The sequence below is a fragment of the Neovison vison genome, chromosome 12 (genome assembly GCF_020171115.1).
Source record: "Neovison vison isolate M4711 chromosome 12, ASM_NN_V1, whole genome shotgun sequence".
Classification (NCBI taxonomy): domain Eukaryota; kingdom Metazoa; phylum Chordata; class Mammalia; order Carnivora; family Mustelidae; genus Neogale; species Neogale vison.
The window spans coordinates 64,720,409-64,744,106 of record NC_058102.1 but is presented as its reverse complement, the minus strand read 5'-3'; the positions used below and the strand labels follow the sequence as shown (position 1 = coordinate 64,744,106).

General features: G+C 38.9%; 1 protein-coding gene across 2 annotated transcripts in view; it reads right to left on the bottom strand.

The window, feature by feature from the left end:
• The window catches only part of IPO8 (importin 8), a 94,837-nt gene extending 73,666 nt beyond the window's left edge, over window positions 1-21,171 (bottom strand). The window contains exons 1-6 of one of the 2 annotated variants that reach the window (XM_044229022.1): window positions 20,879-21,171; window positions 14,826-14,907; window positions 7,681-7,837; window positions 5,093-5,251; window positions 3,947-4,103; window positions 659-748 (exon numbers count right to left, since the gene is read on the bottom strand). In XM_044229022.1, the coding sequence (XP_044084957.1) occupies window positions 659-748; window positions 3,947-4,103; window positions 5,093-5,251; window positions 7,681-7,837; window positions 14,826-14,907; window positions 20,879-20,962 (729 nt within the window). In that variant the 5' untranslated portion in view covers window positions 20,963-21,171. The remainder of the gene's footprint in view (window positions 1-658; window positions 749-3,946; window positions 4,104-5,092; window positions 5,252-7,680; window positions 7,838-14,825; window positions 14,908-20,878) is intronic. The other variant, XM_044229023.1, reaches the window with a different exon arrangement.
• Between the last annotated feature and the right edge of the window lie 2,527 nt (window positions 21,172-23,698).

Below are 23,698 nucleotides of genomic sequence, written 5' to 3'. Positions count from 1 at the left end.
ACATATAGCATCGTTGTTATTACAGATAAAAATGAGACACCATCTTTAACCTATCAAACCGGCAAACTTAGAATTTAATGTGACAGACTTTCTCAGTCCGTACTTATTAAAGTATAAGCCAGAGCAATGTTCCTTGAGAGCCCTTTACAAGATCTGTCAAAGCCCTAAACACTTCTAGGAGTTTATCCAAAGAAAATAATCATGTATGTGCATAAAAATTTAACTACATTCTTACAGTTACACTAACATGCTAAAACTACCTAATGTCCAGCAAATGAAACACTCCATAAAAGTGACAGTACAAAAACACTCATAATCATAAAAAATATTTATAAGAGATTTTAAGTGAAAATTTCAAAACAGGACCTACAGATGCCATTTTTATAAATAAAATGTGGCTGTATATAGACCCAGAGAAGAAAAAAAGGCCAAAAGAATAAATACCAAGTTTTAAAAATGTTTTTTATTATCTTTAGTAAGATTAAATACAGTTAATTAATTTTGCTTATCTGAACTTTATAAAAATGAATATGCATTACTATTTTTATTACAATAGTAATTTTTTTCCAAACAGCAAGCCAGGATAATAAATCAGTCTACCACAAATATCCCAAACCCAAGTTTTCCCAATTTTTCTCAACAAGAAGCCCTTTCTTACAGGAGGAACGGTTCTGTCAATAATAGTTCGAAAGATCTCCATCCACGTGGTCATGGTTTGGTTATTCACTAGTTGCAGAGGCAACGCATACTGAAAACAGAAGAATATCATCATCAAACAACAATTCTTCCCCTCCAAAAGAGCCTGTAATTTCATCTATAGTCAAAGGTTGAAAATGTGAAATGGCTAACATTTGACCATGAAAATAGTAATTTCATATGGTTTAACCTAAAATTTAACTTAAAACAGCTCTATAAACATAGGCAAATAAATTAAAATCTTGAAAATCTAGAAATATGTGAAATATGCATGCCATGAATTATTTCTCTGGGCTACGTGTTTAAATTTTAAAAAAAACAAAACTTTAATACAGTAAAATTTCATTTATCCAGTATGAGATTCTAGAAAAGTGATTTTTCCTATTCCCATTTTTCCCTCTTTGTGTGTCAAACTATTCATTGTAACCACTTTTTTCCCAGGTTTATTGAGATCCCATTGACATATAACATTGTGTGTGTGTAAGATATACAATGTGATAGTATCCCTCTCTCTCTCACACACACACAGTAAAATGATCACTAAAATAAGGGCAACCTCCCATAGTTACATTTTTGTAGTGAGAACTCATTTTAATCACTTTAATGAAAATCTTTACCTCATAAACATTTTCTTCAGTTACTTTCTCTACACTGCAGCATCACACACAACTACATATTACTGTGGGTCTCCCTGCTACACTGTGAGTTACACTCCTGTAAGACACAGTGCTTCTGCATCCATGCATTTCAAAACGTGCTACGTGCTAAGAACATAATGACAAGTACAAGGCATAGTCTCTGTCTTCACAAACCTTACACACTAGTTGGGGGAAACACACATATGAACAAGGAATTACAATATGGTATGATACACAACACAGACAAAAACAGTACAATATTGTTAAAGGCACACACAAGAAGATTGCCTCATCCAGGCTGGGAGTATCAGGGACATCTTTCTAGAAGTGACACACAAGCTAAGACCTGGAGAAAGAGCAAGAATTGGCCAGCTATAAAGGACAAGAGTGTTCCAGACAGAATTTCAGAGGTTCAGAATGACAGACGGCATGACCTATTCATGCAGCTGAAAGAATTCCAGCATGGCTGGAGTGTAAAGTACAAAGGTAAGAATGGTGAAAGATAAGGCGGAGATATGTCGGGTTTATGGTCTATGTTAAGAAGTTCCCAGTTTAAGTGCAATGAGGAGTTGTTCAGGCTTAAGATAAGGAGCACAGGAGGAACAGATCCTGGGTTAGTGAGTGAGTGACGAGGAGTTCACTTCTGGACAAACTGAATTCTGAAGTATGTATGAACTATCCACGTGCCATGTACACAATAAACATTTAATAAATGCTACTTACACAAAATCACTTCAATTTTATCACACTATTTAAAACAAACTTTTCTGCCTCTTCCTGAATTACCAAGCATTAACTTTTTACTTACATTATTATTGTATCGTGCCCTTAAAGCTGCCTCAAGTTTTGCTTCCAGGATTCCCAGAGGGAGCATATTACTTTGGTAGCATATAATAGATCACCAAAATGATTAAAAAATGTTGAGGTTCTGCACTGGTTTTCTAGATTCCGCCCTCTTAGGAAATCAAACAAAAGAGGAGGCTTTAGGAAAATTATTTCATGAGTCTCTATCTTACTTCCGGAATCCTACTATGCTTCTCCTGATGGGAAAGGGAAGTCTAGATTCTGTATAAGTGCGATATTACTGTATCTAACAGCAAAACATCTCACAGAATAAAAAATGTTTGCCTTTGAGTAAAGTGACTGTCCTGAGGAAAACTTCTGAACAGTGCTTTAATAAAAAGCCAAAGGCACCATATCTTCCTTCCCTATTACTTTTTAAAAAGGGAAGGTGGGGGAGGTGGAATATAGTTTCCTGGTATCCTAGCTTCTTCTCTCCTCAGATTTATTTCCTCTCCCCTTCCCTCTCCCTGCTAAGCTAGGGAAAAAAAAAAATTACCTCAAACGATCCTCTATTGAAAGTTTAAAAGATGGGGCGCCTGGGTGGCTCAGCTGGTTAAGCAACTGCCTTCGGCTCAGGTCATGATCCCAGAGTTCTGGGATGGAGTCCCACATCGGGCTCCCAGCTCCATGGGGTGTCTGCTTCTCCCTCTGACCTCCCTCTCATGCTCTCTCACTCTGTCTCTCTTTCTCTCAAATAAATAAATAAAATCTTTTAAAAAAAAAAAGTTTAAAAGATGAAGGGCACCTGGGTGGTGCAGTCAGTTGAGTGTCCTACTCCTGCTTTCAAATCAGGTCTTGATCTCAGGGTGGTAAGATCAAGCCTCACACCAGACTCCATGCTGAATGCGGAGCCTGCTTGAGATCCTCTCTCTCCCTCCCCCTCTTGCTCCTCCCCCTGCTTCCCCCCACTCTCTTTCCCTTCTCTAAAATAAATAAGTATTTTTTTTAAAGTTCAAAAGAGGAGTCTAAAAGTATAATTCTTTATGGAAGTGAAATATTCTAAAACACTACAAAGGTACTTGAGTGACATGAAGTCAAGAACAAAACCAATGTCCTGGCTCTCTAGCTTGACAACACTACCCTCTTGCATGACTGATCTAGTAAAAAAGCATGTAATAGAGGTTTGACTCATTCGTCATCAAACATTTTATAGACTGACAAGTTATTCCTCCTCCACCTAGATCTAAATAATTTATCCAAATCTTTCAAGGATTAAATTTTAAATATTTTTATATTTAAAACATTCCATTTCTGTCCTCTTCTTATTTTTTAGACTCTTATATTAATCTTCTTTATAGCTTTCAGGTAAGAAAAGGAAGTATATTAAACGAAGGAAAGTGAAGCACTAAACCATCACTGTTAGCCTTACATTGGGTCAAATTATAAAGAAACTATCATTAGTATGATTTCCCACTAAAAAAGGACCCTCTTCTTTTCCTTCCCCTTCTCCTATAATCCTAACTTATCAACAGGCAGGATGCTACTGACAGATGAGTCAAGTCATCTCAGTCAGTTAATTACTCTGGTTCTTCCTCAGCCAGCACTTCAGACACTGGAGTGAAAGGCACAGTCAGTGACTCTCAGCTCTGCCACTAAGATAAATTTGGACAATTAAGTTAATTTCTGTGAGCCTGTTCTCCCATAGGATTTTTTAAAAGAAATACATATGGAATAGAAAATAATTTTAATAATAACTTACATTTATTAAGTTTCCATAGATCAGGCAGAAATACAAGGCCCCATATTTATCTTCTGCAACAGAAACTTACCTGAACAAGTGCATAAAAGATTTTCAGAATCTGCTTTTGTAGTAAAACAGAATAATGTGAGGAATCGGGAAGGAGCTGCATGATTTGTTGCTGAATACGAGGCAGAAATATTTGCATTGCTGCTATAAGAGGCTCTCTTTCCTCAGCTTTCTTATATCTAGATGAGCAAAGACAAAAAAGAGAAAAAAAATAATTTCTCCCCCTACAAAAGAGCTATAAATAATGAATTTTTTAAAAATTTTTTAAACTAGATACAGCTAACGAAACAAAAACATTCCAAACAGTGGCTTACATTTTGTTTGGATTTTAAGAATAAACTTGGAAGAAAATCCCTCTTTTAGGCAGAGAAACCTAAAATCTTTCTAAAAGGGGTTAAATTGATTTCAAAGAATTCTAGACTATTTGGCAAATTTCCTAAGTGATTTTTTCTAATACATAATTTTCATCACACCATAATTCTTCCTATTAAACATAAGTTGACAGGCATTCCTATCATATAATAAATAATGTAGGAAAAGATTTCTTCTTAGAATACACTAAATTAAAATGTTAAAAATAGTTTGCAAACTTAGGTGCTCTCAAATTACTTCAATTGCTCCAAATCTCAAATATCTTCTAACTAACCAGTTTTTTAAAAGGAAAACTACAGGACTCTGCATGCATAAGGCACAACCCTCCCAGAAACCAGAAAGCAATGCTATTAAACATGACGCTCACTGGTCTCCTAACTCCTGAGCAACTTCTATGGAAAAGAACATCACTAGCAAGGAAACTTGAACATTTTCTATCCTGTATCCAAAAAGTTAAATGTTTGGTTTACTTAATGTGCTCACTTGAAGAACTTAAATATTAAGGTACCTCTATATGAGTTTCCAAGGAAAACTGTTAATAAATGGGCCACTGAAACTGGCAAATAAATTCAAGAAACACTGCATATCTTATCACTGCCTTAGAGATTAGCAATGTACTTTAGCAGATTTAAGGTTCTCTGAATAACTATAGTAAATAAACATGCTTGTGCTTAACCCACCATTTCCCAAACCAACCTGATTCTGCAGAACACCCATATAGCAGACCTCTCTATGCAATTTAATTATTTCTAAGTAACACAAGGCTGGTATCTTCAGCCAATAGAAATCAACTTACTCATATGTCTTCACCAGTTGATACAGACATAATAAACTGCCAAGCCAGCTTCCACTGCTCTGTGATTGCAAGTAATAGTCTATCTTGTCGACTACCGCTGGCCAGTGACCAGGGAAATCATATTTAATGATGGCACGGAGACACATTGTTAACTGGACTCTATAAGGTAGGGGGAAAAAAGTCCACAATCTAAGTAGTTATAAATATCAGGTTTCAAACACCTCTAATATTTTACACAAAAGCACTCTAACCTCTATTTACCTATATTATACAGTTACATATCTTGGGCAGGGGAAAAAAGAACGGTCCTATAAAGAAAAATCTCTTCAGTAGCTCCACTTACTGAAAATAAACAAAATGGGTAATTTCCTACAATGAATGAAAACTTTCAAATGGGATTTTCCTAAATACAGCCTTGGGGGCAAAAAAGAATTTAAAAACAAAAATTCATTTTAAAATTCTCAAAAAAAAAAAAAAAAAGGAAAAAAGAAAAAATGAATCCACCACAGCTCTGCAAAATTTCCCACTTTGTCATCTTTTGTAGTTTAGTTATCATATCCTAAGGGGGAAACAAAACAAAACAAAGTATTTTGTCATTTCAACTGGAAAAACAGCCTAAAAATAGTCAAAGTAGGTAAAACAAAGGCTGACATAACAGTGGGAAGCATCTCGGTGAGTCTGAGCCATCCATTATCAGTAAAAAGCCAACACAGTATGTTGCTCCTATCAAAGCTTCCTAAGACAGTAATTTTTGTCTTTCAGAATAAGAAGCAAGTATTAGCTGGCAATTCCTGAAGAGGAAAGCTAAGTTATTTGCAGAGAAATTAAGAAAAAAGCAGTAAGAAAGACCTAAAACCAACTTCTCTTTAATAAAACAACAACGTTAATAAAAAAGTGATCTCATAACATTTATGTCAGTATCCATTTCCTCAATGGGAGCCCTACTGTAATTGGAATCAGGGGAAAAAACAAAATTGAGGAAAAAAATTTCTCCTCCACAGACTATCAATATGTCCTTATATGGTCATTTGCAAATGATTAGAAAGTGAACCTGGCTAAATTAGGATTCCATAATGCCTCCTCCCCCGAAAAAATGTGTGCTCCACTGGCTAATAATTTGCATTCACTGAAACGAAACACACAAAATAATGCCTTTTATGTTATCAAATCCATTTGAAAATTTTTGTGTGCCATACTCTTAAATGAACTCTAAGGATAGTTCTTTTAAGAGTGACTACAATTAAGCCTTCAGGACACACAGAAGCAACTGTCTCACGATAAAGATAAAATTCTTCTCTTGTGCCACCAGCAGTCGTTCCTAAACAATAAATACGTCACATCTGTGCACAATAAAACCAAAACTTCTCATTTTTTCAAATTTCATCTTTAGGAGACCTCCCAACGCCTTCATTTTCCCAGCAAGCAAGGAGGGATGGCTATGAGCAGCCGTCCCTTCCTATGTTACTGTGCAGAAGCATCACAGGACTCAGAACTGAAAGCGTAGACTCTGACAAGACACGGACGCACGATGGTGCCAAAGGGAGCCCCTGCCTGGCTGGATGTGGGCACCCGCTGAGAATACTGGGGATTTTCTTTAATCAGTACCCATCCTTTCTCCTCTTAACTAACAAGGGAACTGCATGAAGAGTTGTTCAATGTTTGCTCTCCTTCCCCACTATTCCCCTCACACTTCCTTCCCTATTCCTGCTGCTTATGACATAATGTACATGAGACACTGAGGGCTAAAGTTATAGCTCATCTATTAACGTTAAACAATTTCGCTCCCCTCAGTTTCACCTCTTTCCCTCCTTCGTTTTCAATAGAAATCTAACTACGAACTCGCGTGGAAAAGAATCTGTGTTTCCTATTTTGAAAGTGCAAACTGTGAGTCTGCAGCTCTGCGGTGTGAGAGGGGAAGCCGCTAGCTAGCATTGTGCGCACGCTCCTACCAACATCCGGGTCCTCGGCTGCAGCAGCCACTTGCAGGCACTCAACAGCCACGGACGTCACGTGCCTAAGTACTGGACAGGGTGGGTACAGGAGAGCTCCGTCATCACAGAAAGGCCTACTGACCAGTGCTGCTTATAGCATCTAACCTGAATTTTAAAAACCGGAGCCAGTCTTCTAGCCTATACATACTCTATTCTGTCTTCTCCAAAGAAAAAGATACTCAGTTCATTTTAAAAAATGAATGAAAACATAGGTAAAGTAGGAAGAAAAGTGGTGAAAACTCCCAGGCCTCAATTTCCCTGTATTATGGGGAGTTGGAGGAAGTAGCTGGTAAAAAGTAAAGAGATCATAACTAAGAACATAGGTTATTTAAATAGCAGGGATTTATATAATTTTAGTTAAGTTTGATTTTTGCCTTAACTCTTTTTTGGGCAACTTATGGCAACTAAATCTTTTCCAAAATACTCCGAGGCAAAGAATTACAAACGCAAAGACAAATAAGTAAAACAATATTTTTTGAGTGCCCACCTTCATTACTTTACCTCTTCAGATATACAAACTTGAGGCTGATGATTAAATCCAACTTCTCCCATCCAAACATTTCGTGCTCCCTACTAATCATATAGAGTATAATGTACCTCACTAAATCCGGAGACCGAATTATTCCTTCCACAATGTTATCACGTATTTGCTGGCGATCATTTTCATGAATGTTGAATGGAAATACTGCTTCTCCCGGTGGAGGTTCTCGGTCAGGCCAGTACTGTGTCACCATGTTCTTCAAGTAAATGGCAGCTAAGGTGGAGAAAAAATGCTAACATAGCAATACTGAAAAGATGGCTTTAACATAGCTTTACAGAGCATGAAAGGCTAAGTCCTTCATGTTATATCTTCACCGCTAAACATGATACTCAGCAAAAATGGAAAAATCTTACAGTTATAAATAGCCAACTGGCAAAGGGAAAATGTAGAAGATTTTAAACTTTCTCTTTACCTAGTAAACCAAATCTAAGCATAAAACCTTTCATTAAATCAAGCTTCAGAGTCTAGAGGACAGAAACATGATCTAGGAATCAAGTATATATCCTTAGACTAAATATAAGGTAGTCTAAATGAAACTCTACTAACTATTTTGATAGCATAAAGATAATACTGCTCCTAATGCCTAAAGCTAAGTCCACAGAAGGTGAAATTCCACTGTCCTTCATGTACCCTGCTTTTCTTGTTTATCTTTATCTTGTTTATCTTTTCTCACTGGCCACTATCCTGCACCAAAATATTGCTAAGTTCTGTCTTACCCTTCTAAAATATTTACCACTTGTAAATAGAAGAACAGGGGAAAAGACATTAACCTTCAAATATCTCTGTACAATCTCAGGAAATTTCTTACCTATTTATTTCTATCAAAATACATAGTAATTCTATTCCTATTCTGTTTAACCATCTTCAATAGTTAGCAAAAGGCTTCTGAAAGAAACAAGCTAAAATACTTCAGATAGGGCTTTTTAAAATTTTTTTTAGATTTTATTTATTTATTTGACACAGAGAGAGAGAGAGCACAAGTAGGCAGAGAGGCAGGCGGGGGGCGGGGGGAGCAGGCTCCCTGCTGAGCAGAGAGCCCAATGTGGGGCTCAATTCCAGGACCCTGAGATCATGACCTGAGCCTAAGGCAGAGGCTTAACCCACTGAGTCACCCAGGCGCCCCTGAGATAGGGTTTTGATAGGCAATGTGAAGCTTTCTAACTATCCCAAATGAACATTAATGGAAATAAATACTTATTACATCATACACTTATATATACTTTATATATAAAAATAAATAAATGTGATCTGCAAAGCATTTTAACTTTCTTCCCTTGAGTTTCTCCTCTCCATTCTTCCCCCAACCCACCTTTATCCCAATTTTACATAAAATTCAATTGGTTCACAGAAGCATTATGACACAGAGAATAAACCAACATGTTCTACGCTGCCTCTAGTACAACTGAAATGTAATGAAATTATGAACTTGACAAACAGCAACTTGCAGATACCAAAGGTACAGACATGGTAAAATCATGGTCTTATTTATAATACAGTCATTAAATACCATTAATTTTACCACTAAAAAATATTTTTATTACTGGGCATCATACAAGATAGCCTACATAAAAGGCACACTAATTTGTGTATGTTAAAATAAATCCTTGGGGTGCCTGGATGGCTCAGTCAGTTGAGCGCCTGCCTTCGGCTCTGGCCACACTCTCAGGGTCCTGGGATCAAGCCCTGTGTGGGGCTTCTGTCTTGCTTCTGTCATGCTTCTGTCTGTCTGCCCAACCCTCACTTGTGCATACTCTTCCTCTCTCTCCCTCTCTCTCAAATAAATATATTTTTTTAAAGTTCTTAAAAACCAAATAAAATAATAAAATAATAAATCCTCAATTAGAGGCACCTGGGTGGCTCAGTCAGTTAAGCATCTGACTCTTGATTTCAGCTCAGGTCATGATCTCAGGGTCCGGAGACTGAGCCCCTCATCGGGCTCTGCACTCAGTGAGGAGTCTGCTTGTCCCTCTCCCTTCCTATTCTGCACTCACACACACATGCACTCTAATAAAAAATATTTTTTAAAAATTAAATCCTCAATTAGTTAAAATAAAATTGAACCTGTTACAAGTTAATAAGAGAGTATTAATTTCTCATACAGATAATCATGGATTGCTAAGAATAATGAAGAAAAAGTACCAAAGATAATTCAAACTATCAATAATCTAAAAACCTTCCTTTCATCATTTAATTAAAGTTATCTATCTAACCATTTGCCAGAGCTAACAAAACACAAATATCATTAATCCAGTCATATGGAAATTATTAAACTTTGTTTTTCTGCGAAATCCAACATTCCAAGCATCTTAAGTCTAAAATTAACTTTCTAACGCATACACACAGTTCTCTCTCTCTCAGGCACATCAGATCATCACTTAAGCCCTATGCTCAGGAATCCAGACTCACAACTACACAGGTCAGTCGATCCCACAACTCAAAGGGGAAAGGATGCCAGTATGAACTCACTGAAGCACAACGCTGGGCTTTTTGAGTCAATGTTTCTATAAAATTAAAATTCTATAAAAATTACATTTTTATTGTAATTTGGTAGTCCCTCTCTCTCTTATTCGTTAATCTGTTACAGGCTAGGAAATTGAATCGTGTATGTAAATTATAACCAAAACAAGAGTAAATAGATTCTGAATAAGAGCCAAGAGCTTCCTACATACAAAACACATGGGTTTTAATGAAAGAGTTTCTTGTCATGCTTCTGGACTGATCAGAGGCATCTTTCCAATTTTTTCTAGGTTCTGTATTCTAGAACACTAAGGCTAACCTTAGTGTTTGTGAATAACTTAGCTACAGGCTGAATTTTTATATCCCTCCCTATCCATCTTTTTTTTTTTTAATATTTTATTTATTTATTTGACAGAGATCACAAGTAGGCAGAGAGGTAGGCAGTTAGAGAGAGGGAAGCAGGCTCCCTGTTGAGCAGAGAGCCCGATGTGGGGCTCAATCCCAAGACCCCAGGATCATGACCCGAGCCAAAGGCAGAGGCTTTAACCCACTGAGCCACCCAGGCACCCTCCATCCATTATTTTTTTAAAGATTTTATTCATTTATTTGACAGAGATCACAAATAGGCAGAGAGAGAGAGAGAGAGATGAGGAAGCAGGCTCCCTGCTGAGCAGAGAGCCCGATGTGGGTCTCGATCCCAGGACCCTGAGATCATGACCTGAGCTGAAGGAAGAATCTTAAACCACTGAGCCACCCATGCACCCCCCATCCATCTTTTAAAAATATATACAACACGTCAGGAGAACAAAAAAGCAAGCAACTTACAGAAAACAGACCCATGCTACTTTTCAAATGAAGGTCCCCACACCAGTCACCAACAATGACTTCATCAGGCCTAATGTAACATCCAACCCTAAACTACCACTTTCATTTATTTACTTCTTAATCTTTTTTTTTTTTAAAGATTTTTTTTTAATTTATTTATTTGACAGAGAGAGATCACAAGTAGGCAGAGAAGCAGGCAGATAGAGAGGAAGGGAAGCAGGCCCCCTGCTGAGCAGAGAGCCCGATGCGGGACTCGATCCCAGGACCCTGAGATCATGACCTGAGCCGAAGGCAGCGGCTTAACCCACTGAGCCACCCAGCCGCCCCCTTAATCTTTTTTTTAAGATTTTATTTTTAAGTAATCTCCACACCCAACATGGGGTTCAAATGTATAACCCCAAGATCAAGAGTCACACACTCTAGTGACCGGGCCAGCCACGTGGCCCTCAAATACCACTTTCAAATCCAAACAACTTTTCTGCTCATAGCAACTCCAAAATATACTAAAGAAACCACATTTCTGAAACTAGGTTTAGGTATATTAGAGGGTCTCCTCGCAAGCAAGGAGTAAAAAACTGAAAACAAAGCCACCTGAGAGATTCTTAATCATAACTATACTAAATTTAAGATGGGCTCCTTTCTCTGTACATTGGATAATAATAAGAATGCTATTATGCTTCTTCATACTTGAAAATAACAGAACATTCAGATTTATTTTGTTTTGCTTATCAATGTCAAAATATTACATTTTTCCCCTATTTCTCCACAGTAAAGTAATAAGGGACATTCACTAATGAGCTTGATTGATGGTAACAAGAATATTATAGGATTGCCCACAAGCCAAAAAATCAAGAACTGACTATTCTGCAGAACTATGTCTTTCCATTTAATATTAGCATATTTTTTATAGCTTTATACAGGCTGACTTCTTTTTAAAGGAAAAATCACATCATTCTTTTTTAAATGTCATGATAAAATGATAAATTACCTGTCTGGGTGTCACCATAAGGTTCTTGGGGTATCTCTGTATTTTAATAATAGATTAAATAGGACAGAAATTTTATAAGTTTAGGGGAGATATAATGTAGAATTTTACACTGCATATTTTACATTCAATGATAAAATAGATGTTCTAAGAGAGAAAACTGTCCTAATAAAAAATAACCACCAAGATAAACTCTGTCTTGTGACTAACAGATTTGAAATCTACATAAATTATGAAGAAAAACTGCCTATAAGTGCTATTTACATTTCATATCAAAACTCAGTTATAGGGATGCCTGGGTGGCTCAGTGGGTTAAGCCTCTGCCTTCAGCTCAGGTCATGATCCCAGGGTCCTGGGATCAAGCCCCACATCGGGCTCTCTGCTCGGTGGGGAGCCTGCTTCCCCCCACTCTCTCTCTGCCTGCCTGTCTGCCTACTTGTGATCTCTCTGTCAAATAAATAAGTAAAATCTTAAAAAAAAAAAAACCCTCAGTTATATACATTATTAAGATTCAAAGTTATATAGAGGATATGAGGCACATAGCATTATTGCAGATACGATACAAAAAGTAAGCAAAAGCAACTTGGTGAGAAGATTCAAAATTGAATATTTTAATATCATTAATATCCACCCAGCATCTCCATTTCTTATTATTTATTCTTTGAAAATATTTCCACAAGTATCCAGAGATAAATGTCCAAGGATTCTGACTATAGCTTTGCCTCTATCAACAATAACAACAAAAAAGGGACAATAAAGGAAATATCCATCAGTATCAAATTGTTTGAATAAACTAAAGTAGTTCTGTACAAAGAAATAATGAATAATTGTTACAAAGAATGAAGCACATGTATATGCATATACACTGGTATGGAAAGAGCCCCCAAGGGTATATGGTTCAATGGGGGAAAGAAAGTTATAAAACACCATGTGGAATAAAAACATATTTTTGTTACATTTTAAAACTATCAAATCTAAAGGAAAAAAAGGAATTGGAGAACCTTGCACCAAAGCTGATGGCAGGTATCTCTGGGGATGTAATTGGGGCAAAGCAATGAGTTTTTGTAGTGTTTATATGTCATGTAAAGAAGACATATTAAATCAATAAACTGTTAAAATCTTTAAAAATACTATTTCTACAAAGCTTCACAGGAACTCTGCAATGGCCCTATAAACACTTAGATTATTAAAATAGTTTCCATTTAGCAAAATGTGATTTCAGAACAGCCCTATTTCATAAAACAAAGATTTAAACAACAGAGTTACAGTTTCAAAAAATCTATACATAAGTCTTACACACCTTGTTAAAGTTACAAATAATTACAACATAAGCTTTTCTTTTTTATTTTTAATTTTTTTATAAACATATAATGTATTATTAGCCCCAGGGGTACAGGTCTATGAATCACCAGGTTTACACACTTCACAGCACTCACCATAGTACATACCCTCCCCAATGTTCATAACCCCACCACCCTCTCCCAAACCTACCCCCAGCAACCCTCAGTTTGTTTTGTGAGATTAAGAGTCTCTCCATAAGCTTTTCTTAATAACAAAGGGATCTTTTAGGAAATCATACATATTGCTACAAGTATTTCCCCAAAGCTAATGATTCCTTACCTCTTTTTTGTTATGCTCAAGGAAAATTAAATACTTTTATCAGCGTGTAGAGTATAATCTTACCTGTATAAAATTGTTGATCTCCCCCTACCTGTACCTGCAAAGACTAATGTTTGCCTAATGTTAACGATGGCCATTTCTGAGCAATGAATATTGAGTAATTTTTTTTTACTTCCATCTTGGTACTTTTCTGTGTTGCCCAAATTATTCATAATGAATATATATTGGGGTGCCCTGGGCACCTGCCTTCGGCTCAGGTCATGATCCAGGAGTCCTGGGATCCAGCCCTGCATCAGGCTCCCTGCTTGGCAGGAAGCCTGCTTCTCCCTCTCCATCTCCCCCTCCTTTTGTTCCCTCTCTCGCTGTCTCTCTCTCGGTCAAATAGATGATTAAAATCTTAAAAACAAAAAACAAACAAACAAAAAAAGAATATATATCAAGTGGCCGAGCTTTTAAAAAAGGGTTTTTAAATAAATTAGCATTTATCATTTTATTCCCTTTATCTTTTAAGATTTTTTTTTCCTTTATCTTGATATTACTATCTTTTCAGGACTCATGACACTCCAAGACGTTCGCCATTTTTTACATTCTGACCTGTAATGACCAGCTCATTAAAAAGGCAAAAAGAGGAAGGCACAACACCACGGAACTACCATAAGGTCACACAGCACTTGAAAGTAAGTCTCAAGTTTAAAACAAAAGTCCTGGGGCGCCTGGGTGGCTAGGCGGTTAAGCCTCTGAATTAGGCTCAGGTCATGATCTCTCAGGGTCCTGGGATCCAGCCCCACATCAGGCTCCCTGCTCAGTGGAGAGTCTGCTTCTCCCTCTCTCTCTGCCCCTCCCTCTGCTGCTGCTATCTCTGTCAAATAAATAAATAAAAATCTTAAAAAAAAAAAAAAAAGAAAGAAAAGTCTTGTTCCCCAAACACGTGTTTAGGAACACCCTGTGCACATATATTACATCCACGATCTGACTTGTGAATGGAGCTCAAATCCACATACATAAATTCACGGTCTTCATCTATGGACCCAAAGGGTGGGCCACCAGGAATCATAAAGAATTAGGGAGATTAAGCCACTGGAATTGTGAAAACTAAGGGGGGAAACGGCAAAGTTATAGAGGCAAGGAATCAGTAGGTGAAAAGGAGAGGAGGAGAGGAAAAACTAGGGAAGATGTAAAAACTCAGTATCTACCTCTAAATTTCCAGGGAAAAAGAGAGTTTTTAAGCCATTAGAAATACTTTATGTGTGCTTCCTATTTTTTAAAGAAATCACAGATACAAATAATTTTATAAAGGATGAAAAAACTACTCACCTGCCTGGCGTACTGGGAATTCCACATGGTCAGAGACTATAATCCGAAGTAAACTGGGGGCAAAATTGATAATCTTGTAGGACTGAAATTACAAAGAAATATTTATAAAATAGGACAATATAAATGAATAACTGTTAGCACTGTTACTGAATACATTACTGTCCAAATAAAAGGAAAACTTTTAAAGTGAGAGAAATTTTCCAAGGCAAAAATAAGATTACTGAAATACTTCAAATCAAAATTGGAATAAATTGATGAATAAAGGGGTATGAATATTTTTGGTTTTTAACATATATTGTTAAAATGCTCTCCAGAAAGTGTGTAGCAATCTACACTCCCAAAAGTAGTATATACCCACCTATCCAATACAATGTTTAGCATTATCATTCCTTCAAAATTGACTCATATTTTAAATTACATTTCTGCTAAGTTAAAATTTATCCTTTCTGTTGGCTATTTGTTTTCTTCTACAAATTATTCCCTTTATCCTTTTTTGAAGAGTATTTGTTTCATTCTTAATAAATCCTAAGAGCTATTTATAAATTTAAAATCCTAACTTTTATTGCACCTACACATTGCAAGTGTTTCTTCCCAGCTTATTTGTGCTTTAATTTTGCTGATAGTATTTCTGTCAAACAGAAACATAGAAAACATGGATCCAGCATAGGAAAACAGACAAGATAATGTTAATTATCTGTGCAATGAGCAGTGAAGAACCAGTCCAGGCTGGAACAATGTGCCTCATAAGACAGTGTTGAGAGTTGTCACCACCAGCTGCCCCTGTTGATGGAGCATCCTTTATTTTATTTTATTTTAAAGATGTTATTTATCTATTTGTCAGAGAGAGAGAACACAAGCAGTGGGAGCAGCAGGCAAAAGAAGCAGCAAGCTCCCCATAAGCAAGAAGCCCAACCCAGGGCTCAATCCTGGGACCCTAGGATCATGACCTGAGCCAAAGGCAGGCGCTTAACCAACTGAGCCACCTAGGCCCCTGGAGGAGCATCTTTTAAACCTGACACCCAAGTAAGTCTGTGCTGACGTGTGTGATGCCTGGGTCAGTTCCCCGCCACCCCCAACCGGTTCTACTTTGACCTACCCCTGAGTTTTGACAGGCTGACTGTAGAAGTAAAAAAAAAATAAAATAAAAAAAAATACAGAGCAGCCGGTTCCTTTTGATAATACTCCCCCCAAATGTCAAGTACCTGGACCAGGAAACCTTTCTACCGCATTCCCAGAGCTTACACTTGGCCTTGCCCGCTGACATTCCCAAAGGAAGACTCACAAATTCTCAGTAAGGCTAAAGCCAACAGTGATGAAGAAAATCTGTTCAGCTTCCCTCCTCCCAGGAGCCTGGACCTACAGTGGCATCTTTTTCAACATACCACTAGGTTTACGTATACCGCTCAACTTTTTTTTTTTTTTTTTAAGATTTTATTTATTTATTTGAGAGAGAGAACGAGAGAGAGCATGATAGAGGAGAAGGTCAGAGAGAGAAGCGGACTCCCCATAGAGCTGGGAGCTCGACATGGGACTCGATCCCCGGACTCTGGGATCATGACCTGAGCAGAAGGCAGTCGCTTAACCAGCTGAGTCACCCAGGCGCCCACCACTCAACTTTTTAATTTAACCATCTTTCCTACTCATTTATTCATAACAGCATTAATAAGATAAAGGACTAAAAATTTCAGGGAAAATTTGTATCGAGATTTTAATATCGATCTTTTCCTTCCAAGAACATTTTGCTTTCCAATTCTTTCTATAAAATTTTGAATTATCCAGGTGCCTGGGTGGCTCAGTCATTGAGTATCTGCCTTCAGCTTGGGTCATAGTCCCGGGGTCCTGGGACTGAGACCCACATGGGGCTCCCTGCTTGGCAGGAAGCCTGCTTCTCCCTCTCTCTATTTGTGTTTCTTCTCTCACGGTCTCTCTCCCTGTCAAATACATAAATAAAACTTTTTTTTAAAATTCTTAATTATCTTATAATTGTTCTTCCTTTCATCCAATCTAAACCTCAGAATCTTAAATCTGTTGTACATAAAGTTCTTTTTGATTCATAATTGAAACCACCATTTTAAAGTAATTTTTAAGAAAACAGATTTCTCCTAACAGCAGTTTACAGGAGTCAAAATAACACAGATTTAGCCCAATCTTCTAACCTTCTACATGTACATTATTATAAAATAACTCATGTTTGTAACATTTCAGATACAGAAAGATCCCATGGTGAATCCAAGACTAAAACATCCATAACTTAGTTCTTTTTTTTTTTTCATAACTTAGTTCTAATCTCTCCAGTGTAGATACTTATTATACATAAGTACAAAATAACCTGTACACTTAGACTAATAGTATCTATTTTAGAGTAGTTATTGTGGAGACTGCTTTGACTTCAACACTGTTGCCTTTGTACACATTTTGGAACTCCATTTTTTGCAACTGCCTGCCATTTTAATGACCTTGTGCCACTTTTTGTCTTCTCCTTTCAACCTTGATTCAAACTATGTTAATTTGGCCAGCTAAAACATCCAAAGGTAAATTCAGATAAAGTCTCATACAATTTTTCCTCACAAATATTTATCCAATTTCTTTTTCCACCTCGGGGTTCAGGTTTCTAAGAAAAAAATGAAAGAGATTTCTCAATATTTACATTGTATCTGTGAAGTTTTCTGAAAATAGCATATTTACTTAGCATAATTCTGCATCTGACGAGAACTCATTTTAAAGCAAAGACCTGCTGCCTCCCGTTCTCTGCCTCATGGCTCCCAGTACATTACCTTTTCAAGTGCTCCAACATGCCAAGCTGAAGGCCTTTATTGGACTTGCTCTTCCCTGTTTCTCTCCCAGTTCTTCACCTGCTTCACTCCTTCACAACATCTAGGTCTCGGCTCAGTGTCACTCTTCAGAGAATGACCACATTATTTATACACTCCAACACTGTCTCTCCAGGACTTTACTATCTATAGCACTATAGCACTTAAGACCTAATACTACTTACTTATCTCTATCCCCCACCAGAATGCAAGCTCTGTGAAAGCAGAGCCTTATATTAGTGTCTGCATGAGAACTCAATAAATATGTTATTCATGGGGCACCTGGGTGGCTCAGGTCAGGATCCCAGGGTCCTGGGTTCGAGCCACACATCAGGCTCCCTGCTCAGCAGGAAGCCTGCTTCTCCCTCTCAATCTTGCCCCCCTTGTGTTCCTTCTCTCCCTGACTCTCTCTCTGTGTCAAATAAATAAATAAATGAAATCTTTAAAAATAAATAAGCAAATAAATGTTATTCATATAAACAAATGCTCTTAAAGGGCAATAAAAATGATACAGACAGATGCACAGAAAAACAGGGATTCCAAAGCTCAGCAAAGAAAGTAATTATTTTTATTTCACTACTGAGGCCATGTGGAGAATGTTTTATTAAAAGAAGATAACTTTGTGGATGAGTTACTGGAGCAAGATATCTACCCATTCCTACTTCCCTTTGCTGCTGCTAAGGTGATTTCTGGGCCTAAAAACAAGGAGGAATGCACAAAGGATGCATTCTTAATATCCTGAGATAAAACTGAAAATGTGTTTTCTGGGGACCCCTGAGTGGCTCCATTGGTTAAGCATCCAACTCTTGGTTTTGGCTCAGGTCATGATCTCAGGGTCATGATACTGAGCCCCGTTTCAGGCTCCATGCTCAGTACAGTCTGTTTAGGTTTCTCTCTCCCTCTGTCCCTCCCCAGGCTCACAAGCTCTCCTCTCTCAAATAAATGAATCTTTTTTAAAAAAAGAAAAAATGAAAATGCACACAAAATGTTTCCACAGAAACAATATCAAACACAGCAATCAAGGAACCAATAACCAGTAACAGAAATATGTTGACTACAGAAAAATGTAACTCCAAACAAGAATCTATCCCTCAGAACAGAGGCCGTTGTGTTTTGAAACTGCCTACTCTTCTACAAGGCAATTGACAGATCATCAGTACATTGCAGAAGCTGCCCCCAGTTCCTAGGCAGAGCGTAGTTGCTGAGGGGGGACCTAGACTAAAATAAACAAGCTGGACCCTAATCACTTATGATAGATTCCCCACAAACAAAGCAGGACATTACAGAGGTGATAAAGAATAAGCACACAAAACCCAACATTATAGCCATATAAGCCATAACTATAAGGTTATGCGACATTATACTTGTCTTCTACTTACAGACGATTTTTTTTAAAAGTACTTAGTAAGAGCGTATTACAATCCAAAGCATTATACAAAACGTAATGCCAAAGAGTGGCAAAGCAATAAGCTACTTAGAGCAGTTGCAGAAGAAATTATGGTTTGTGATGAAATGGGTGGATATGGGGAAGGGCAGAGTGAGGATGAAATGGGTTTGAACTGAAATCCCATGAAGAAAAATGTAGACTGGGGTCCCAAAGGTCTCTTCTAGTTCTGCAGGCTTTCCCACCAACCTTTCCCCTTCCGTCTGGGGACAGACACTTATACATTGATGAATCACTTACACATTGATGAATCAGAAACAAAGCAAGGATAGGCGAACAGAGGCAGGAAGGTACAACATGATACCAAAGATATGATCCCTACTGACACTATTAAAATAACATCTGGCCTCACTGGGAAGAGAAGGGGGTCACAAACAGGCCAATGCCCTTGGTCATACTAATAGACTGCAAGTTCAGCTCTTGCTTTGTTCCTTCTAAGTAACCCCTGGATTACTATTCTTCTAGCCAATCAACATATAGTACCCTGCTTTGCAAAGCCTGAGACAGGTACTGACTTCAACGTTCCCCTATTTTGAATGAGAGTCCTTTTCTTTTTGAGGTAACAACACATGCTCTTTAGGCTTCTGTTTAACTCCACCTTCCCTCCAGTGCTTTCACTCTCCCTTTGATCTCTTGGGAATCCTGAATTCACACTTACTCCAAACTCCGTCCAGATTTCCCACTGGATTTCAAAGATTTAAATGCACAGTTGCACTTTAAAGTCAACTCCAACCAGGAAAACCTTAGTGAACTCCCACAGAAACTTTTACTAAAGACAGCTGCTCTCACACTTCAAGAAGCACAGAATCACCTAGCTTGCTAATTAAAACATAATTGGGACCCACCCCCAGAGTTTCTGATTCTCTAAACGTGAAGCCCAGTAATTTCCAATTCCAGCAAGTTTCCAGGTGATGTAGATTCTGCTCATCCTGGGCAGCACCTTGAAAACCACTAATTTAGGTATATTCCTTTACATTTTAAGGATTACCCCAACCTCAACCAGCTGTCACTCTACCCTAGGGAGTAGACCTTAATTCGTACTTTTTAGTGAGAAGTCTATCATTCATCCTTACAGGGGAGGAGGAAAACAGGAGCTAAATTTTGGGATCACTACAATTTCGAAATGTCGGTGGTAACACTGGAAAACGTTGGGGCCAGAAAGAACAGAGGATGGAAGATAAAGTCTTACACATTTTAGCGCTTACAAGAAATGCCTCCAAACGCACATTAATCGACGTGTCTTTTATACAATATACTACGATGAAAACTGCCTGTCCTCTCCCCTGCTCTCTCCTGGCCGCCTTTCCCAGAGCTCCAACAAAACTCGGCCAGTGTCAAAACAGTCCTACCAACCCCACAGAAGCGGGCGATGGGAGGGCTTCCCACCGCAACCCTAAAAAAGGCTGGGTCTGGAGAAAAGCTGAACTCAGATCCGAATTTTAAGTGAAATTTCCCACCCCCTTCCCTAAATCAGCGTACTTCGGGAAATCACACACCCTGCGAACACTGGCAAAGCTTTCCAAAGCCTCTTTCAGCGATCCAGTGGACGGAACAAACTGCACCGTGGAAGGAAAACGACAGGAAAAGATGCAAAGGTGGCCAACAGGTGCGCGAGTTGTTCAGGAAAGATCCGGGGAGTGCCGCTAAACTGGCCCCCGGGGACTGGGGGTGGCGGGGCGGGCCGGGACGAGCGTCGGGGTCCGAAGCCCGGGTTGGGGTGGAGATCGGGGGCGCAGAGGAGGGAGAGCCCGGTGAGCCCGCGGGGGGCGACGGGGGGGCGCCGCAGGCCCGCTCCTCACCTGATTGAGCTCATTCTCAGCTGCAATCCGCAGCTTCGGGTCGATGGTGCCCTTCAGCGCCTGGATGATCCGGTTGAGGTCCATCTCCCCGGGTGGGGGCTCCGCGGCCCCCGGATCAGTAGGCCAGGCTGCAGCTTTAGTTTTTCTTTTGATCCTCTCAGCCTCCTCCTCCGCGACCCCAGACTACCTCACTCCCCACCCCCCGCCACCGTCGCCACCTGCAGCCACTTGCTGCGCCACTCTGACTCCGCGCCCCCTGTCCTCCCTTTCTACCCCCCACAACTCGCTCTCCATTCACCCTTTTACGACAGCCGGTGGGAGGCGGGAGAAGTGAGAAGAGGAAGCGGCGCCTCCTTTACGGCGGCCTCTTCCCCCAGGGCGTGATACTATGGCAGCTCCCGCAGGCGGCCCCCATGCTGCTGTACGGAAAACAGTAACGGCTTCTTCCCGGGAGGGAAACCGCGCTCACATGCTCCGGCAAGCGTCCGCCATGCTGCCTTACGGAAAACAGCCTCACCTGCTTCCCAGATGAGGAAACAACTGGGCTCGAGATCTCTTTACATGGAATGGCACTTTTTGTTAGTACGAAAGTGTTTGGGCGTCACAACTGAATCTGTTCCAGGGCAGACTTGTTGGGACTTTAAGATCATCTAGCTCATAGGAGGACAGGGTTCCCTTGGTCTGTGGGAGCCATCTTCATTCATTCATTCATTTGCTGAACATCTGTTAAACATGTTTGGGGCCAGAGTACTGAGATATTTAGGTACCACATTATAAGAAGATTACTGACATGCAGGTTATTATAAAGGAACGTAAAATCTGACAGAAGATACAAATGTAAAAGTATTTACAGAGTAATTGTGAAAATAAAGAGATCAGAGAAACTATTGCGCCTGAGAGTTTTTGAAAGATGTAGGTATCTTCTCAGAAGAGTAGTGAAAGGCAAGAAGAATTATACAATTATCACCCACTGTGGCATTATCTGGCCCAAAAAGTTCAATGGCCTAATGGTTGGCAATGTCTCTTGCTGCTTCCAGTTTTCCCCCTCGTTAGTCCATTCTCCACACTGCCATTAGAGTAATGTTTCTTAAAGGTTAATACTGTCATGTCCCTTCCTTGGTGATTTCCCATCAATTTTAAGATAATATTCAAACTCCTTAGCTTAGTACTCCAAGGTCGTCGGAAATGTAGTGTTTTCATCTCCACACCGTTTCATTAACCCACTTTCTTGGAACTAATGATAATCTAAAGCTCCTTGACCTCTGAAATCTTAACTCCAGTATCCTCTTTTCAAATTAGGACCTATTCTTCCATCTCTTCGCCAGTAATTCTTCACCTGTTTTCCAACTCCATTACTTTTTTAGTTATCCTTAGTCTCCCATACCTGACTACACATCCTTCTCTGCTTTGAAACTCCCAATTCAACTTCTTGGGTCCACCCTTGACCCACTATGCAAATTAATACTTCCACAGTTGTGTGTTCTTTTTTCTTTTCTCTTTTGTCAGAGAGAGAGAGAGCACAGCAGGGGAGAAGTAGGCAGAGGGAGAAGCAGACTCCCCTCTAAGCAAGGAGCCCAGTGTGTGACTTGATCCCAGGAACACAGGACCACAACCTATGCCAAAGGCAGATGCCCAGCTGTACCCAGGTGCCTCCACGTGTACTCTTTTTTTAGGCTCAGCAATCCTATTCCTTCATTGATCAGAACCATCTTCCATTTCCCAGCAACCGTTCCCAACCTCAAGACTCTTCTCAAACTCCTACCTGTATCATGGAGCCCTGCAAAGATGAGCAAAGCCATCAGGCTCATCTATACCATGGAATACTACTGAGTAATAAAAAGCAGTGAAATATTCAACAACCAGGATAAATCTTCAGAGAATTAAGCTAAGTGAAAAAAGCCAATCCCAAAAGCTGACATAATACCTGATTCCATTTATGTAAGTTTTACTAATATAACATTCTTAAAGGGGGTGCCACTGTGGCTCAGTCAAGTGTCTGACTTGATCTCAGCTCAGATCTTGATCTAAGTCTTTATTTCAGGGTTGTGAGTTCAAGCCCTGCTGTGGGCTCATATGCTGGGCATGGAGTCTACTTTAAAAAAAATAAATAACATTCTTAAAAAAATAAGTCACAGGAAAAACAGATCAGTGGTTGTGAGGGCTTAAATGGGGATGGGGACAAGGAAATGGGCATTACTATACTGTAAAAGGGCAACAGAGGGATCCTTCTGGTGATGAATATGTTCTCTATCTTGACTGTACCAATCTCAACACCCTGGTTGTAATATGTATCTTGTTTTTTAAAATGTTGTCACTGAAGGAAATTGAAAGGTACACAGGATCCACCTGTATTATTTCTTATAACTACATAAGAATCTACAATTATTTTAGATAAATGTGTTAACAAAATGTCTAATTAAAGATAGTTGATGCTCCCATTAAAACTTTGTGGGCTTTGGAAAGACTCTGAAGATAAATTAGTTAAAAAACAATGCTGTCAAGTTAGCAGTGTCTAAGGCAACAGGAAAAAAAAACAAAACCCATAAGCATCTATAGTTCTGCTCTCAGATTTCTTTGCAAGTGTTTTAAAATAGCTGTCCCTAAGCTGTAACTTAGGTTTAACTTATATATGGCTCATTGAGTCCTGTTTTTTACTTTACATGAGAGGATGTCTATTTCTTTTTTTTTTTTCTTCAAGATTTTATTTATTTATTTATTTGTCAGCAAGAGAGCACAAGCAGGGGAGCAGCAGGCAGAGGTAGAGGAAGAGGCAGTCTCCCTGCTGAGGAAGGATCCCGATGTGGGACTCATCCAAGGACC